Source organism: Phalacrocorax aristotelis, chromosome W, assembly GCF_949628215.1.
Source record: "Phalacrocorax aristotelis chromosome W, bGulAri2.1, whole genome shotgun sequence".
In the NCBI taxonomy this organism is placed as follows: Eukaryota; Metazoa; Chordata; class Aves; order Suliformes; family Phalacrocoracidae; genus Phalacrocorax; species Phalacrocorax aristotelis.
In genome coordinates this window covers 11,310,627-11,330,981 of record NC_134310.1, presented here as the reverse complement: position 1 = coordinate 11,330,981, position 20,355 = coordinate 11,310,627, and the positions used below count along the sequence as shown (strand labels likewise).

Genomic DNA, 20,355 nt, shown 5'->3' with positions numbered 1-20,355 from the left:
CACCGCCCGCTCTCTCCCTGTTGATACCTAAATTAAACTTATGGTATTGTCAATTTTCATTCAGTTTACATAATCACAGAATGTTTCATTAGCTGTATAATCATTATAAGCATAAGCATTTTGATTCTATACTATTTTATGATTATCACAATTAATAAAACTATCCATTCAAATGCAATTAACCATACAACAGGGTGTCTCAAGGGATATACTAATATTTCCTTAAACCTTATCCATTAAAACTTTTTACCTAATATTTCCCCATAGCATGTGACAATGATGAAATGTTTCTCATTCCTCATATAATTGTTTAGTTAGCCAATATGTTCTCTTTCATTATGAGGAAGATTGCATTTACAGTAGATCTTTCCCAATTCTATTAAACATGTACATTTTACAATATCTTGTTAGGTATCCTAATATAATTGTCACCCAATGTAGCCCCAGTACATGAATAGTGACATTCCTGGTCACTACTGAAAAATGATCAAACCAGTTTCATCTAGCTTTCACTGTTGATATTAGTGGCTTGATCTGACCCAAAGTTCTCAGCTAGCCTCGCCCTGCTTTTGCCCTTCTTATCTTCTTGCAGGTTCTTTTATAACTTAGTGATTGTCTCAGATATGTGTCCCAAGGTTATGCAGCTGTGTAGCATCAGAGCTGGACTTTGTATCCTTGGAACACAGGCAAATAAACAGTTGGGGGAGGGGAAAAGGAGAAATAGCAGAGGAGAAATTACATGGAGTTGTTCACATAACCAGTCATCGTGTTCATGTATAGACTTCTACCATTCTCTTTCTTTTTTTTTGCTCTTACAGAAATGCTGGGTTTAGTGATTAAGTTCTGATTATTAGATATAAGTAACCTCCAATGCCTGGCATAGATAAGTATCTCACTTCGGTGTTACTTCTATTCTGGTTCAGCCATACTATTTCACTATCCATTATATATTATCCTCTTTCACACCTTGATATATACGTGTGTAACCCACAATTCTCTCAACCTTTAAGTACTGTTAGTATTGCATTTCCCCCTCTTTCCTTTCTTCTTTGATACCTCTCCCAAATTCCTTCTATATTTACACATTTGCTTAAAAGAAATTACTTCACACATTGTGTAAACATGGCACTTCGGGACATGGTTTAGGAGGTATGGTGGTGTTGGGCTGATCGTTGGACTTGATCTTAGAGCTCTTTTCCAACCTTAACGATTCTATGATTCTGTGATACTGAAATCAACAATTATGTCACTAGGTCTGGCTGCTTCTATTCAAATTGTTTCTTTGAGTATTATCCTGTAAACAAGTAAAACTACCAAGGTTGTAAGGTTATTATAACTTTAGAGCATTTTTCCAAAGATGAACTGTGATCCCCCAGCCAGGGCGGCCCCAAATCCTGAGTTGTAACACTTAAATCTGTTAGAACTCTAAAAGGAGTCTTAATTCAAGTGTCTTAAAATGCTGTTATTACATTGAATAGTCAGACCAAGCTAAGCAAGAAAAAGATGGGTTAGGTCACAGATTAGCTAGCCAGCCATACAAAACTTTATTGTAAGAATGACTGGCGACTCCAGTTAAACAGACAAAAATAAAGCTCCAAACAAGCCAAATATGACACGTGAGGCCTATATTGAATTTGTGGCCTTGTTAGCATCAGCAATGCCATGTTTCCCGGGCTACAAAATCACTTCTATCCCTCTCCTTTGGTAGTCCATGAATCACAGGTTATTGCTCCCTGAGTCCAACAAGGACCCTCCTATGGCTCAAGGCTCCTAATCAGGACTGATCAGAAACCCTTCTTGGAGGCATTCATAGAATCACAGAATGGTAGGGGTTGGCAGAGAACTCTGGAGATCATCTGGTCCAGCCCCACTGCTTGAGCAGGTTCACCTAGAGCTGGGGCACAGGACCATGTCCACGAGGGTTTTGAATATTTCCAGGGAAGGAGACATTTGAGTTTCTTGAGAAGCTCTTTGGTCATCCACGCAGGTCTCCTGGCTCCTTTGCTTGACTTTTTCCTCATAGGGGTGCACTGATCTTGTGCTCGGAGGAACTGGTCTTTCAATACTGACCAATTCTCTTGGACCTCCCTACCTTCTAGGGCCCTAGCCCATGGGATTCCTCCAAGCAGGTCTTTGAAGAGGCCAAAGTTGGCCCTCTTGAAGTCCAAGGTTGTAATCCTACTTTTTGCCCTGCTTCTACCATGCAGGATCCTGAACTCCACCATCTCATGGTCACTGCAGCCAAGGCTACCCTCAACTCTCACATCCTCAGCCAGACTGTCTTTGTTAGTATAAGGTCCAGCAGCACATCTCGCCTCGTTGGCTCCTCCACCACCTGTGTCAAAAAGTTATCCTTGATGGTCTGCAGGAACCTTCTGGAGTGTGCATGCCTCGCCCTGTTGCTTTTCCAGCAAATATCAGGGCGGTTGAAGTCCCCCATGAGGACCAGGGCCTGCGATTGTGAGGCTACTTCCAGTTGTCTGTAGAAGGCCTCATCGACTTCCTCTTCCTGATCAGGTGGCCTGTAGCAAACGCCCACAACAGTGTCACCCATATTTGCCTGCCCTGTTCTTGGCAAATCCATGCAATGAAGGAATAGTTGAGGTTGGAGAAGAACTCCAGAGGTAGTCTAGTCCAACTCCCCTGCTCAAAACAGGGTCAGCTAGACAAGGTTGCCAAGGACCATGTCCAGTCGAGTTTTGAATATCTTCACAGATGGAGACTCCACAACCTCTCTAGGCAACCTGATCCAGTGCAGAGTCACCCTTACATTAAAGATGGGGTTTTTTACATTTAAATTTAATTTATTGTATTTCAATTTCTGCCAATTGATCCCTTCTCTGGATACCAGTCAAAAGAGTCTGGCTCCATCTTATTTACTGCCCCCCATCAGCTATTTTTACACATTGATAAGATGTAAGCCTTCTATTCTCCAGGTGAAACAATTCCAGCTCTCGCAGCCTCTTCTCAAATGCCAGACACTCCCAATACCTTAATGAACCCTTTACTGGACTCCCTCCAGTATGTCCATGTCCTTCTTGTGCTGGGGACACAGGACTCCAGATGTGGTCTCTCACCAGTGCTGAGCAGAAGTCAATAACAACCTCCCTCAACCTGCTGGCAACACTTTTCCTAATTCAGCTCAGGATACTGTTTGCCTTGTTTGCTGCAAGGGTGCATTGCTGGCTCATGTTCAACTTGATGTCCAACAGGACTGTGTTGTGGTTTAGCCCCAGTCAGCAACCAAGCACCACGCAGCCGCTCGCTCACCCCCCCCCAATCCAGTGGGATGGGTGAGAGAATTGGAAGGGTAAAACTGAGGAGACTCCTGGGTTGAGATAAAGACAGTTTAATAGGGAAAGCAAAAGCTGCGCACGGAAGCAAAACAAACCAAGGAATTCATTCACCACTTCCCATCGGCAGGCAGGTGTTCAGACATCCCCAGGAAAGCAGGGCTCCATCACATGTAAAGGTTACTTGGGAAGACAAACGCCATCACTCCAAACGTCCCCACCTTCCTTCTTCCCCCAGCTTTATATACCGAGCATGATATCATATGGTATGGAATAGCCCTTTGGTCAGTTGGGGTTCAGCTGTCCCAGCTGTGTCCCCTCCCAGCTTCTTGTGCACCTGGCAGAGCATGGGAAGACGGAAAAGTCCTTGACTAGTGTAAGCACTACTTAGCAACAACTAAAACACCTCCACATTATCAACACTGTTTCGAGCACAAATCCAAAACATAGCCCCATACTAGCTACTACGAAGTAATTTAACTCTATCCCAGCTAAAACCAGGACAGCCTCCCAGGTCGTTTTCTGCAAAGCTGCTTTCTAGTCAGTCAGCCCCCAGCCTGTACTGGTGCCTGGGGTTATTCCTCCCCAGGTGCAGGATTTGGCATTTTCCTTTGCTTAACTTTATGAGGTTCCTGTCAGCCCATTTCTGTAGTTTGTCAAAGTCCTTCTAAAGCAACAGCAAAACCATCAAGTGTATCTACCACTCCACCTGGTTTTGTATCATCTGCAAACTTGCTGAGGGTGCACTCTGCCCCATTGCTCAAGTCATTAAGGATGATGTTAAACAGTATTGGCCCCAATATAGAATCATAGAATCATAAAATGGAATGTTGGAAGGGAACTTTAAAGATAATCTAGTCCAACTCCCCTGCCATGGGCAGGGACATCTTTCACTAGATCAGGTTGCTCAAAGCCCCATCCAGCCTGACTGAACACTTCCAATGATGGGGTATCCACAGCTGCTCTGGGCAACCTGTTCCAGTGTCTCACCACCCTCATCATAAATAATTTCTTCCTTATGTCCAGTCAAAACCTACCCTCTTTCAGTTTAGAACAGTCGCCCCTTGTCCTGTCACTACAGGCCCTGGTAAAAAGTCCTTCTCCATCTTTCTCAGAAGCCCCCTTGAAGTATTGAAAGGCTGCAATAAGGTCTCCCTGGAGCCATCTCTTTTCCAGGCTGAACAACCCCAACTCTCTCAGCCTTTCTTATTAAGAGAGGTGTTCCAGCCCTCTGACCATTTTTGTGGCCCTCCTCTGGACCCACTTTAACAGGTCCATGTCTTCCTTGTACTGGGGACCCCAGAGCTGGATGCAGTACTCCAGGTGGGGTCTCATGGCACCACAACAAAAATGTGACACCGCTTGTCACTGCTTTCCACTTGGACATTGAGCTGTCAACTGTAACTCTTTGGATGCGGCCATCCAGCCAGTTCCTTATCCAACTAACAGTCCATCCATCAAACCCATATCTCTCCAATTTAGAGGCAAGAATGTTGTGGGGGATGGTATCAAAGGCATTACAGAAGTCCAGGTAGATGATGTCCATAGCTCTTGCCTTGCCAACTGATAGTCACTCCATCATAGAGGGCCACTAGTTTAGTCAGGCCCTTTTTCCAGTCACTGGGAACTTTGCCTGACTGACATGAGTTTTCAGATATCATTGAGTGGCTTGGCAACTACATCAGCCAATTCCCTCAGGACCCTGGCATGCATCTTGTTGGGTCCCATGGACCAGTGTATGTTCAGATACCTCAGGTGGTCTCGAATCTGATCTTCGATGATGGGAGGGACTTCTTTTCCCCAGTCCCTACTTTTAGATTCAGGGACTTGAGACATGTGGGAAGAGAGGTTACCATTGAAAACCGAGGCAAAAAAAATGTTGAGTACCTCAGCCTTCAACATGTTGGTTGTCACCAGTTCTCCTGTCATATTTACTGGTGGGGATACATTTTCTTTTATCTTCCTTTTCTGGCCAACTTATCTGTAAAAGCCCTTCTCATTCTTTGCATCCCTACCCAAATTCAGCTCCAGCTGTACCTTCGCATTCCTCATCCAATCCCTATGTATCTGAGCAGCATCCCTACATTCTTCCCAGGATATGTGTCCCTCGTTCCACTGCCTATGCATTTCCTTCTTACACTTCATCTGACAGTAGCCTACCATCATTCTCCAGGATTTTTATCAGCCTTTTTAACAGGCCATAATGGAGAATTTTATTGTTAGGCCCATGTTGTGGTTTAGCTGGCAACTCAGCCCCACACAGCCACTCGCTCACTCCCCCACCGGTGGGACGGTGGAGAGAATCGTAAGGGTAAAGCTCACAGGTTGAGATAAGAACAGTTTAATAATTAAAATAAAACAAAAACAACAAAAATGCAATGGAAAGGAAAACAATGAGAGGCGCGAAACCCGGGGTGGGGGGAAAGGGGAATGAACCACCAAAACAAACCGCACGTGATGCAGCCGCTCACCACCGGCTGACCCGACACCGCCAGTCCCCGAGCCCCAACAACCCCTGCGCACCAACTGCCACCGTTAATATACTGGTCATGGCGTCACATGGTATGGAATGAACATCCCATTGGCCAGTCGGGGTCAGCTGTCTTGGCTGTGGCCCCGCCCCTCCCGGCCTCTTGCCCATGTGGGAGAGCATGGGAAGCTGGGAAGGTCCCTGACTATTACAGGCACTACAGTGAACAGAATTAACCCTTTCGCAGCCAAAACCAGCACAGCCCCTGAGGGCACTAATAGGTCTTAATGGCCCTGCCCAGCCTTACTTGGGGCCTCCACACCCTCTGCCCAGGAGCCCCAGTTCAGCTCAGACCTGGGCCTTCAGTCCCTGCTTGAGCTATGTCATAGTAGTACTAGACTCCAGCTCAGTCACAGTTGTGCTTGGCCATAGACCCCACTGATCTGGACCCTGACCTGCAGACTGATTTTCTAGTCTGACCATGGCCTTACCTCGTCACTGTGGACCTACTTGGCGATCTCTGTCTGACCCTGGTTACTCTCATCAGACCTGATCCTGACACTAATCTGCAGATTATCTTCCTGGCTTTATCTTGGACTTGCCTCATCACCATGAACTTGCCTGATGATCTGGACTCTTAGTTGAACCTGTTTACCATCCCTGGGTCTACCCTGCTCACCTTGCTCAGGTACTGTTAGGGCTCTGGCCAGCAAGGCCCCTGCCCTGTTGGCCTTGTTATCGCATTTGGCTCCTCATCCCTTAGGGTGGAGATGGCCCTCACTGCTCCCTGACATATGTGGGTTTATAATTTCCCACAAAACACCTTGTTCTAAATACTCCTTAATGATTTCTCCCAGAGCTGCCCTAGCTTTTTAAGATATGGATATTGTATAATGGGATGAACTGAGGGTCCCGCTGTTTCAACTTGGTCATTTCTTTTTTCCACACTGTAGGATTTTTTCTGCCATACTCCTGGGACCTGTTGCTGCCAGAATTCTTTATTTATTTCACTTAAAGTTTGTACTTGTTCTCTTGAATCTTTATACCAGCCTTTCCCTGCTTCCTATATTCCTTTATATTTCTACAAAATATCACTATAAAAATTAAGATTCCATGTTCCATTATCCAGTCAATTCCTAAAATAAGAGGTTCTTTGCTATTATTTACAACCTCATACTTGATATCAGCAGCTCACTGCCCTATTATTAGATTCATAATATAATATTTAGGGCCTTTTCCTTCCTTCCTGTTGAAAGAGGCTGCCTTCATATTTTCTTGTTGAATAGATTATTTAAGAAAAGTTTTAGACAAACTGATTCATGCTCCTGTGTCTAGGAAAACACCATTTTTTTTTCTCTACTTCATACAAAATACTGGGGGTCGTGTCCATCCCCCCCCAGGTTCCCAATGTATTTGGCACACAAGCATCCATTTGTATGGGTAGTCCTGGGCCCAAAGCAGACTTCCCTATTGTTGGTTTTCATCAATGAGGGTAGGGCAGTGGAGCTTGAGTACTGAGGTATACTGCTTCTACTGCTCTTCTTTTCAGCCTTTGTATCACTCTTTTTAGCTTATCCCATGTTTTCTTCCTAATCCATTTTGCCATATATTCTCCTGAATCCTTTAACACTTTCCACAGCCTTACACAGATTTGGTCCATTTCTTCTGATTTACTAACCTTATTGTCACCGTTTCCTGCACCTATTTCTCTTATCCTTATTTCTCTGCAACCTCCTCTCTATTGTCCATCTTCACCATTACTTTAAGTCCCTGGTTTCTCTTGATCTAGATAAGAAATTTTTCCCTTTTCTCCTGAACTAGTCCCTAATACTTCATAACACACTGTGTTATCTCTACCCATTGATTCCAGGTAGATTCCCCTGCATTTTACTGCATGGGCAGTTGTGAATAGCAGGGGTGCATTTGGGCAACTAATTCTCATAAAAATTTTGGGTTGAGATAAAGACAGTTTAATGGGTAAAGCAAAGCTGTGTATGCAAGCAGAGCAAAACAAGGAATTCATTTGCTACTTCCCATCAGCAGGCAGCTGTTTAGCCATTTCCAGGAAAGCAGGGCTCCCTCATGCATAATGGTCCAAACATTCCCTCCTTCCTCCTTATTTCCCACAGCTTTTATTGAATCCCCTCCCAATTTCTTGTGTACCTCCAGCCTACCTGCCAATGGGGCAGTGTGAGAGACAGGCAGCCTCGATGATGAACAGCTAGTACTGTTCAGCAATAACTAAAGCACGGGCGTGTTATCAACACTGTTTTGGTCACAAATCCAAAGCATAGCACCTTAAGAGCTGCTATGAAGAAAACTAACTCCATCCACTAGATAAGTGATTGTACTGTGTGAATAATTAACATAATTCACTTGTGCACATGTGCTTGTAATTGTTGGACTGGAGCAACAGTAGGGAAGCCAACCCCATCTGTCTACTAAGAAGTAGAGGGTCATACTGACATGCTAGTAGCTTTCAGGTAGGTGTTCATAAAGTCCTTCAGTAGTCCCTTGTCTATTCAGGGGCATATATAATCCTATAGTTTTCATCTACATATAGCAGCCGCCACTTTCTTGGATGTGGTCTGAGTTGTGCAACCCATTATTAGTGCCAGTGTTTGCTCATGGCCTTGGCCTTAAGCAGACCCTTGGTGTTCTGCGTTTATCAGGTCTTGTGGGTTCAACAGGACTGCTAGTTTCAGGAGCTTATTGGTTCTTGGGAGACTTTTACACACTATCTTCATGAAGTTCATGAAGAGCCTCATGAAGTTCAACAAGGGGAAGGGCAAAGTCCTGCACCTGGGGAAGAACAACCCCATGCACCAATATATGCTTGGGGCCACCCAGCTGGAAAGCAGCTTGGCAGAAATGTATATATAGCATTGCTATCGGCTGGAAAGACATGATCCCTCCCCTCTACTCAGCAGTACTCCAGGTGGGGTCTCATGAGAGCAGAGGGGGAGAATGACCGCCCTTGACCTGCTGTCCACATTTCTTTTGATGCAGCCCAGGATATGATTAGCTTTCTGGGCTTCAAGCACACATTGTTGGCTCCCGTCCAATTTTTCATCCACCAGTATATCCCTGAGTCCTCCTCCACAGGGCTGCTCTCAATCCATTCATCCCCCAGTATGTACTGGTATTGGGGATTGCCCCAGCCCAGGCATGGGACCCTGCACTTGGCCTTGTTGAACTTCATGAGGTTCACAGGGGCCCACTGCTCAAGCCTGTCAAAGTTCCTCTGGATGGCAGTCCTTCCCTCTAGCATATCAACTGCACCACTCAGCTTGGCGTCTGCAAACTTGCTGAGGGTGCGCTCAATCCTACTGTCTATGTTGTTGATGAAGATATTAAATAGTATTGGTCCCAGTATGGATCTGTCGTGGTTCAGCCTCAGTTGGCAACTGAACACCACGCAGCTGCTCGCTCACATCCCCCCCCACCCCTGTGGGATGGGGAAGAGAATCGGACGAGCGAAAGAACTTGTGGGTTGAGATAAGCACAGTTTAATGATTACAATAAAATGATGATGATAAATGATTATGATAATAATGACAATAATGTTAATATAATAAAAGGGAAAAGGAAGGAAAGGGAAAACAGGAAAAAAAAATGCAGAAACACGAACGATACAGCCGCTCACCACCCGCCAACCGACGCTGCCCGTCCCCGAGCCGCGATTGCTCCCTCCCTCCCCCGGCCAGCCCCTCCCAGGTAGCATACTGGGCATGACGTTACATGATATGGAATATCCCTTTGGTCATTTTGAATCCGCTCTCTTAGCTGTGCCCCCTCCCCTCCCAGCTTCTTGTGCACCCAGCAGAGCATGGGAGGCTGGACATGTCCTTGACTAGTATAAGCGCTACCCAGCAACAGCCTAAACATCTGTGTGTTATCTCAACAGGATTTTTTTTTCCCCTGCTAATTTCAAAGCACAGCACTATACCAGCTAGAGTGAAGAAAATTAACTCTATCCCAGCTGAAACCATGACAGGATCCTTGAGGGACACCACTTATCACTGCTTTCCACTTGGACATTGTTCCATTGAGTTTGTTCAGTTTACTGGCTGTGCTTCTGTTGATACACCCCAATATCCTGTTAGGCTTCATCACTGCCAGAGCACACTGCTGACTCATGTTCAACTTGCTTTCAACCAGGACCCCCGGGTCCTTTTCAGTAGACCTGCTACCCAGCTTGTAATATCTTGTGACTTTGCCGTTGATCTTGAATTTAATGAGATTCTTGTCACCTCATCCTTCTAGCCTGTCGAGGTCCCTCTGAATGGCAGCCCCGTCCTCGAGTGTGTCAGCTGCACTCCCTCAGTTTGGAGTCATCCACAAGCTTGATGGATAGTGGATTCTGTCTCCTCCTCCAGGTCACTGATAAAGACATTCAACAGCACAGGTCCCAGGATAGACCCGTGCAATGCTCCACATGTCACTGGCCTCTGTGTAGGGTACAACCCATTAACCGCTCCCCTCTGAGCCTCACAATCCACCTGGGTCTTCACTCATCAGGTAGTCCACCCATCCAGATCATAATGTTCCAATTTGGATACAAGGATGCTGTCGTGGTTTAGCCGGCAGCTCAGCCCCACACAGTCGCTCGCTCACTCCCCCACCGGTAGATGGGGAAGAGAATCAGAAGGGTAACGCTCGTGGGTTGGGATAAGAACAGTTTAATAATTAAAATTAAAAGAAACAACAACAGAAATGCAATGTAAAGGAGAACAATGAGAGGCGCAAAGCCCCGGGGGAGGGGGGAAGGGAGGGGAGGGGGGAACGAACCGCCGGAACAAACCGCACGCGACGCAGCCGCTCACCGACCGCCGACCCGACGCCGCGCCGCTCCCGAGCCGCGAACTGCCCCCCCTCAATATACTGGTCATGGTGTCACATGGTATGGAATGAACCTGCCATTGGCCAGTCGGGGTCAGCCGCCCCCACCATGTCCCTGCCCCTCCCAGCCCCCCCTGCCACGCCACGTGGCAGAGCGCGGGAAGCTGGAAAGGTAGCTGACCCCCACAGTGAGGAGAATTAACCCCTTCTCAGCCAAAACCAGCACATTCTCCACCCCTTATTCCATACCATTTACACCATGCCCAGGTCCCATATGATGCAATACAACCGTACCAACCACCACCCCTCCCCTTCCCATCCTTTAACATAATACACAGACATCATTCCCTTAGTCTATGGACCTTCCCTGTAAAATGTCCACTAAAATGTCCATTGAGTTCACCCAGTCCGTGACTCTGGGCTGCATCTGTCGTATCAGTCTTTCCGGGTGGGAGAGATGGTGTGTGGCGTTGGGTTGCTGCATACCGAGTCAGTCATCGTTCCATCACTGCTGCACGGCTTGTTTCATAGTTTATCTTCCGTGGGTTGGGAGGCTCGTACTCTGATATCATTGATACAACACAGAGGTGACACACAATATTATATAGCAGTTCACATTGTGCCATTCAGTTCATTGACTGTTTTCGCCCAAAATCAAATCCCCTAGAGGCACACATCGGATTTCTCCATCCTCCCGCATCACCTACCAAGTGCACCCAGGTCCTCGAGCAAAAGCAATCCCACGAATGGGTTTGCCTTTGCCTGAGGCAGGAAGAACCCAGAATGTTTTGCCCAGCATACTTTTTGCATGCACTACAGGGACTCTATCCCCTTCCACAGTATGTAGGATTTCTGACTGGGCAGGGCCAGCTCGATTGGCAGATCCCCTCGTGTTGACTAACCACGTGGCTTTTGCTAAATGTGTATCCCAGTGCTTGAATGTTCCACCCCCCCATTGCTCTCAGTGTAGTCTTTAACAGTCCATTGTACCGTCCAATTTTCCCAGAGGCTGGTGCGTGATAGGGGATGTGATACACCCACTCAATGCCATGCTCTTTGGCCCAGGTGTCTATGAGATTATTTCGGAAATGAGTCCCATTGTCTGACTCAATTCTCTCTGGGGTGCCATGTCGCCACAGTACTTGTTTTTCGAGACCCAGGATAGTGTTCCCGGCAGTGGCGTGGGGGACAGGATATGTTTCCAGCCAGCCGGTCGTCGTTTCTACCATTGTAAGCACATGGCGCTTGCCTTGACGGGTTTGTGGGAGTGTGATATAGTCAATTTGCCAGGCCTCCCCATATTTATATTTCAGCCATCGTCCCCCATACCGCAGAGGCTTTACCCGCTTCGCTTGCTTGATTGCAGCGCATGTGTCACATTCGTGGATAACCTGTGCAATAACATCCATGGTCAAGTCCACCCCTCGATCACGAGCCCACCTGTATGTTGCATCTCTCCCTTGATGGCCTGAGGTGTCATGGGCCCATCGAGCTAGAAATAGTTCACCCTTATGTTGCCAGTCCAGATCCACCTCAGCCACTTCAATCCTGGCAGCCTGATCTACCTGCTGGTTGTTCCGATGTTCTTCAGTGGCCTGACTCTTGGGGACGTGAGCATCCACATGCCGTACCTTTACAACCAGGTTCTCTACCCGGGCAGCAATATCTTGCCACAATGTGACAGCCCAGATGGGTTTGCCTCTGCGCTGCCAGTTGCTTTGCTTCCACTGCTGCAGCCAGCCCCACAGGGCGTTTGCCACCATCCAGGAGTCAGTATAGAGATAGAGCACTGGCCACTTTTCCCGTTCAGCAATGTCTAAGGCCAGCTGGATGGCCTTTACCTCTGCAGACTGGCTCGATTCACCTTCTCCTCCAGCAGTTTCTGTGACTTGCCGTATAAAACTCCAAACAGCAGCCTTCCATCTCCGGTGCTTTCCCACAAGGCGACAGGACCCATCGGTGAACAGGGCATATTGCTTTTCATCTTCTGGCAGTTTGTTATAGAGTGGGGCTTCTTCAGCACATGTCACCTCCTCCTCTGGTGATAATCCAAAATCTTTGCCTTCTGGCCAGTCCATAATCACTTCCAAGATTCCTGGGCGACTGGGGTTTCCTACTCGAGCCCGCTGGGTGATCAGTGCAACCCATTTACTCCACGTAGCATCAGTTGCATGGTGTGTAGAGGGGACGTTTCCTTTGAACATCCAGCCCAGCACTGGCAGTCGGGGTGCCAGGAGCAACTGTGCCTCAGTACCAACCACTTCTGAAGCAGCTCGAACCCCTTCATATGCTGCCAATATCTCTTTTTCAGTTGGAGTATAGCGGGCTTCGGACCCTCTGTATCCCCGACTCCAAAACCCTAGGGGTCGACCTCGGGTCTCCCCATGTGCTTTCTGCCAGAGGCTCCAGGTAGGGCCATTCTCCCCGGCTGCAGTGTAGAGCACATTTTTTACATCTTGTCCTGCCTGGACTGGCCCAAGGGCTACTGCATGAACTATTTCTCGTTTAATCTGTTCAAAGGCTTGTCGTTGCTCAGGGCCCCATTTGAAATCATTCTTTTTCCGGGTCACTTGATAGAGAGGGCTTACAATCATACTGTAATTTGGAATATGCATTCTCCAAAAACCCACAACGCCCAAGAAAGCTTGTGTTTCCTTTTTGCTAGTTGGTGGAGACATGGCTGCTATTTTGTTGATCACATCCATTGGAATCTGACGACGACCATCTTGCCATTTGATTCCTAAGAACTGGATTCTCGTGCGGGTCCCTTCACCTTACTTTGTTTTATGGCAAAACCAGCCTTCAGAAGGATTTGGACTATTTTCTCTCCTTTCTCAAAAACTACTTCTGCTGTGTTGCCCCACACGATGATGTCATCAATGTATTGAAGGTGTTCTGGAGCTTCTCCTTGTTCCAGTACAGTCTGAATCAGTCCATGGCAAATGGTAGGACTGTGTTTCCACCCCTGGGGCAGTCGATTCCAGGTGTACTGGACGCCCCTCCATGTGAAAGCAAACTGTGGCCTGCACTCTGCTGCCAGAGGGATGCAGAAGAATGCATTAGCGATATCAATTGTGGCATACCACTTGGCTGCCTTTGACTCCAGTTCGTATTGAAGTTCTAGCGTGTCTGGCACAGCAGCACTCAACGGTGGAGTGACTTCGATCAGGCCACGATAGTCTACTGTTAGTCTCCACTCTCCATTAGACTTCCGCACTGGCCATATGGGACTGTTAAAGGGTGAGTGGGTCTTACTGATGACTCCTTGGCTCCTCAGTTGGTGAATGGGCTCATGGATGGGGATCAGAGTGTCTCTGTTGGTGCGATATTGCTGCCGGTGCACTGTTGTGGTGGCGATTGGCACCTGTTATTCTTTGACCCTCAGCAACCCCACAACAGAAGGGTCCTTCGAGAGGCCAGGCAAGGTAGACAGCTGTTTAGTTTCCTCCGTCTCCAAGGCAGCGACACCAAAAGCCCACTTGTAGTCTTTTGGGTCCTTGAAATACCCTCTCCTGAGGTAGTCTATGCCAAGGATGCACGGAGCCTCTGGGCCAGTCACAATGGGGTGCTTTTGCCACTCATTGCCAGTTAGGCTCACTTTGGCCTCCAATACAGTTAGCTCTTGGGATCCCCCTGTCACTCCAGCAATGCTAATGGGTTCTGCCCCTATATAGTTTGATGGCATTAAGGTGCACTGTGCGCCGGCGTCCACTAAAGCTTTATACTCCTGTGGGTCGGCCGTGCCAGGCCATCGGATCCACACAGTCCAGTAAGCCCGGTTATCCCTTTCCTCCACCTGGCTGGAGGCAGGGCCCCTCTAGTCCTGATCATGGCAGTCACAACTCACTTCCTGTAAATGTGAATCAGGAGTCCCTCTATTACACTTAGAAATAAAATCAGCGCTTTTACTCCTCTGTCTGGGGACTTGCTCACTGGAAACTGGAGCAGCAGCTTTCCTGGAAGAGCCTCCCTGAGTGACTCTTCTTCCTTGCAGTTCATGCACTCGTGCCTCTAGGGTCGAGGTAGGCTTGCCATCCCACCTCATCATGTCCTCTCCATGGTCACGCAGGTAGAACCATAGGGTGGCCCGTGGTGTGTATCCCCTTCTTTGAGCCAAAGGACGCTTATTCCTAACAGCTGAGACACTACTCTGTCGAGGTGGGGAGTAGGACAGATCTTCTTTGAGTTGCTGGACCTCTTGGGATAGTTTCTCCACAGCAGAGACGAGCGAGGAAGAGATATTTGTTTCATAATCCCGGAGTCTATCAATCACCTCCACCACCGCTGGTGTCTCGTCATCTTTCCAGGACATTACTTCCAACGAGTTTGCATGCGAAGATGGTGCGCTCCGTACAAACTTCCGCCGCATGGGTCGTGTGCACTCGGCTTCATCTGGATCTTTGGATGACCGTTGATCGTCCTGGTCACCATAAATCACCTCAAGCACAGCTAATTCCCTTAGATACTGGATGCCTTTCTCCATAGTTGTCTATTTTCCTGGGCGATATGTAACATCTTCTTTAAAGGGATACCTTTCCTTCACTCCAGACAGGAGTCGCCTCCAGAGGCTGAGGGCTTGTGTTTTTTTCCCCAATTGCTTTGTCAACGCCCCCTTCCCCAGAAAGGGATCCCAATTGTTTGGCTGCTTTTCCCTCTAGTTCCAGGCTACTGGCCCCATTATCCCAGCATGAGAGCAGCCAGGTGACAATGTGTTCACCTGAACGACGGCTATAATCTTTTTGCATATCTCGCAACTCACTTAAGGACAGGGATCAGGTGGTCTCTATTTCATTTATGACTTCTTCCTCCTCTCCCCGTTATGGCCCTGCTTCTTCATCATCTCGTTCTAAAAGAGTTGATGTCTGCTTCCAATATTTCGCCTTGTGTATGGGGGCAACTGATACTGGTACAGGTTTATTTTCTGAGCCATCTCCAGTACCTGTCGTGGGGGTTTGAGTGGCTGCAGTGCCTGTCCTCAGGGCTGGATTGTCTACAGTGCCAGTCACTTTGCATTTCAATCCAGAGACCTTCTCTTCCCCTTGGGGGCACTGAATACTGTTGAGCAGGGCTCGGTATGCATGGGCCAGGCCCCAGCACGTTGCAGTTATCTGTGTCTCTCTGGAGTTCCCAGCGTAACAACATACTTTCTCCAAATATTCTGCTAGGTATTTAGGATTCTGCACTTGTTCGGGGGTGAAACTCCAAAACACTGGGGGTGCCCACTGCCCTAGGTATTTGCCCATGCTATCCCAAATGCCCTGCCACTCGTAACTATCAAGCCTCGGGGCAGATTTCTGGGTGATATTCTGAAGTTGCTTAGTCAAAACCAAAACAGCATGCCCAAAAACTAACAATAAGTGCAGCTTAACCACCCAAGGATGTTCAAGATACAACAATGTTGTTGTAATAGAGGCACAGACATCATAGAACAAAGTTGCAAAGATACCATTCTGTATTTCCTCCATATAAAATCTCTCCGAGGAGGAGGTATAATTGCTAATTGCCTCAACAAGGTGGTATCCAAAGTACAGTAATGGTTTCAGCAAAAACCCCAAATACCAGATAAAGTTGAAAAACAGTGTTTGTATAACAAATCTTGTAGGCAAAACGTTACTAATCACAGCAGAACACAGCAGACTAAACAAACCGACACCAATCTTTAACACCAACTGCAAAAAGGACAACATGGTGCTGTGACCAGCAGCTGTTATTATCTCCAACCCTTGAGCCCCACGTTGGGCGCCAAAAAGACTGTCGTGGTTTAGCCGGCAGCTCAGCCCCACACAGTCGCTCGCTCACTCCCCCACCAGTAGATGGGGAAGAGAATCAGAAGGGTAACGCTCGTGGGTCGGGATAAGAACAGTTTAATAATTAAAATTAAAAGAAACAACAACAGAAATGCAATGCAAAGGAGAACAACGAGAGGCGCAAAGCCCCGGGGGAGGGGGGAAGGGAGGGGAGAGGGGGAACGAACTGCCGGAACAAACCGCACGCGACGCAGCCGCTCACCGACCGCCGACCCGACGCCGTGCCGCTCCCGAGCCGCGAACTGCCCCCCCTCAATATACTGGTCAAGGTGTCACATGGTATGGAATGTACCTGCCATTGGCCAGTCGGGGTCAGCCGCCCCCACCATGGCCCTGCCCCTCCCAGCCCCCCCTGCCACGCCACGTGGCAGAGCGCGGGAAGCTGGAAAGGTAGCCGACCCCCACAGTGAGGAGAATTAGCCCCTTCTCAGCCAAAACCAGCACAGATGCTGTGCAAGATGGTGCTGAAAGCATTGCTTAAGTCAAGGTTGACAACATCCACCGTTCTCTTCTCATCCATCATGATCTAGTCATTTCATTAAAGAAGGCAATCAAGTTGGTCAAGCGTGATTTTTTTTTTCCCCTTGGTGACTGAGAATAGCCAGCATGGATTTACCTTTGCCTTTATGTGCCCAGAAATGGCCTCCAAGAGGACTCACTTCATGACTTTCCCTGGGATCACCAAAGTGAGGCTGACTGGCCTCTAGTTCCCTAGATAGTCCTTCTTGCCCTTTTTGAAGATGGGTACAACATTTCTCCAGTCATTGGCTACCTTCCCTGATCTCTGTGATCTTTCAGTGGTGATAGTGTGGCCTTGCAATGACATCAGGAACTTCTCGTGGCACCCTTGGATGCATCCCATCTAGTCTCATGGACTAGTATGGGCTGAGATTTCTCAATAGATCCCTAACTCGATCCTCCTCTGCTACTGGCTGTTTGTCTTCGCCCTGAGCCCTGTCTCTAGGCACAAAAAGGCCTGGGAGACCTTGTTGGTGAAAACCAAGGCAAAGGCGGCACCGAGTACCTCAACTTTATCTGCAGTCACTTAATTGTCCACCCCATGCAGCAGTGGGCTCACATTTTCCTTGCTTATTCTTTTATTGATAATGTAGCAGTAGAAGTTCTTCTTGTTGCCCTTGATGTCCCTTGCCAGTTTCAGCTCCAGCTGAGCTTTGGCTTTCCCCAAACCATCCCTGTATACCCAGGCAATGTTTCTATATTCTTCTGTAGCCTGTCTTCACTTCCACCTCCTGTATATGTCCTTTTTCTCATGAGCACCCTGTTTAGCCAAGATGGTCCCCTGCTACATCTACTAATTTTTCTGAGTATTGGCATGGACTGTTCTTGTGCTTGGAGGACGTTGTCCTTAAAGACTTGTCATCTCTTGAGCTCCTTTGCCCTTCAGAGCTGCCTCTCATGGGATCCCACTTACCAGCTTCCTGAAAAAGCAAATTTCTGCTCTACTGAAGCCTGGGATCTGTACTCTGCTACTTGATCCCCTCTCTCCCTTCAGGATCTTGAACTTCACTATTCCATGGTTGCTACAACCAAGGCTGCCATTGATTATCATGTCCCCAGAAAGTTCTTCCTTTTTGGTGAGTAGTAGATCCAGCTGTATGTCACCTATGGTTGGCCCATCTAGCATCTGCGTTAAAATTCATAACACCTTTCAGAAACCTGGATTGCTTTCTTACTAATTACACCTTTTGCTTTTGTGTTTAAACTCACTATTCCACTGCAGCAATCTCTGGTTTTACAACCTATTTGGCTCTTATTGAAATGTAAGAATGTGCATTCAACAGTACTTGTGTTTCAGGAGTCCTCCCTCCCCCTTTAAGGGCTTCCCTCCGCTCTACTCAGCACTGGTGAGGCCACACCTGGAGTCCTGTGTCCAGTTCTGGGCTCCCCAGTACAAGAGAGACATGAACACACTGGAGAGAGTCCAGTGAAGGGCCATGAAGATGATTAAGTGACTAGAGTATCTCTCCTATGAGGAAAGGCTGAGACACCTGGGACTGTTCAGCCTAGAGAAGAGAAAGCTTGGGGGGGATCTCATCAACATATATAAATACCTGAAGGGAGGGTGCCAAGAGGACAGAGTCAGGCTCTCTTCAGTGATGCCCAATGACAGGACAAGAGGCAATGGGCACAAGCTGAAACACAGGAAATTCCGTCTGAACATCAGGAAACACTTTTTCACTGTGAGGGTGACTGAGCACTGGCACAGATTGCCCAGGGATTTTGTGGAGTCTCCCTCCTTGGAGATAGTCAAAAGCCATCTGGATACAGTCCTGGGCAGCTGGCTCTAGGTGACTGTGCCTGAGCAGTGGGGTTGGACCAGATGAGCTTCCAACCTCAATCATTCTGTGATCCTCATCATGTACTTTTCCTCTCTTTGTCCTGCTCTTTTCAGGTAACTATTGCGCCATGCACACACATAAGTACCTAAAGAGCAAATTCACACAAATTCATGCAGAAGAGGCTTTAATCACTATTCTTTATGTTGTGTAAACTGGAATTGTAGAACTCTGTAATGCAGGATGTTGTAGGTGTTAAAAGTTTACATAGCTTTAGAAAAGCAATGGGTAAATTCACAGAAGAATTCCTGAATTGTTTGAGACTGGGGGAGCATTCTGGAGACTATTGCTATTTACTTGCCCTGTTATTATGCCATTATGGTCTGTGTTAGTTAGCTACTCTTAGGATGACTAATTACTGAGACAAAAGTAGAAGGATTCTTTTGGTGGGGGGCTCTGTAGGTGGGGTATCTTGGTGAAATTTTGGAATATAGCTACGCTGATAGTCTCTCTAAGCTTTCATTTATGAAGCAGATAAATTTTATTTATAAAGTATATTCATTCATTTTGGTTTTGCCCCTTAACCTGTCTGATGATTCTGTCTTGCAGAAAGCACCTCTACTGCTACATTACAGACCCAAAATGGACTTGCTGTAGGAGAACTTTATTGTCCTTCTGGACAGTTTTTTTGCAGAGACTGTCATCTGGCACCTTAGTGCAGCACTTAACTCTCATGTGACACAAACCAGCAGAATCGTTTTGGAAGACTGTAGTGCTTCTATAGCAGACTGTTCTTCTGAATATTTCTAGGGATGTGTTGCATGGATTTTTGGGCAAAAAAAAAAAAATTATTTTTGTACAAATGAAATAAATCACAACTCAACAGGATTCTACCAGCACTGAGTTTACAGGTAGTAAAAACACGTCACAGTTCCATGGAGCTCAGCCTGATTCTTCTGTTTGTAGTTACCAAAAATAAGTTAAAATGGTGTGGGAGAGATTTAAAATGTTGCTTTTAACACCAAATTACTACATTTACTTAAAAAATAAGTAATAAGTAATAAGTTTTGTCTTTAAACTTTACAACTTGTTTCAGTATGTTTTTCTGAGGTGTTCTTATTTTACATAGTATGCCCAATTATGTCAGCTTTATTCAAGCCGTTCTATAGAGCATTGAAAATACCTAATGATTCAGTGTCTGGCGATATTTATTATGCGGCATTAAAAACTCCCTAAAAGCCTGGAGATACAATTATTTCATTAGTTTTGCACAATTTTTGTTCTTTATTTTGTATTTCAATAATGTTTCAATATCCTCTCCTTTGCATGTTGATTTGAAATGAGTTCACTTGATTTTTTAAAATATGCCTTAATATTTTGCCATGGCATAAATTACATCCAATCATAACAAATACTCATACATCCTGAACTTGTGAAATTGTTTTAAAGCAAATATGTCATATAATTGGGGCTTGCAAAAAACAAATTTTACTTTAGGGAGTATTTGCTATTTCATTAGCTGTTAAAACTATGGCTGTTGGGTACCTTTTGTTGATCATAGAATCATAGAATTGTTAAGGTTGGAAAAGACCCTTAAGATCATCGAGTCCAACCACTAACCTATCACTGCCAAGTCCACCACTAAA

General features: G+C 46.7%; 1 protein-coding gene across 13 annotated transcripts in view; it reads left to right on the top strand.

Moving 5' to 3' along the window:
- Positions 1-19,964, top strand: part of LOC142049382 (polycomb group RING finger protein 3-like) — a 131,789-nt gene extending 111,825 nt beyond the window's left edge. For 11 of the 13 annotated variants that reach the window (XM_075077052.1, XM_075077058.1, XM_075077054.1 and 8 more), the window contains one exon: positions 19,319-19,964. In XM_075077052.1, coding sequence (XP_074933153.1) covers positions 19,319-19,366 — 48 coding nt within the window. In that variant the 3' untranslated portion in view covers positions 19,367-19,964. The remainder of the gene's footprint in view (positions 1-19,318) is intronic. The other 2 variants (XM_075077057.1, XM_075077055.1) reach the window with 1 other exon arrangement.
- The last annotated feature ends 391 nt before the right edge of the window (positions 19,965-20,355 follow it).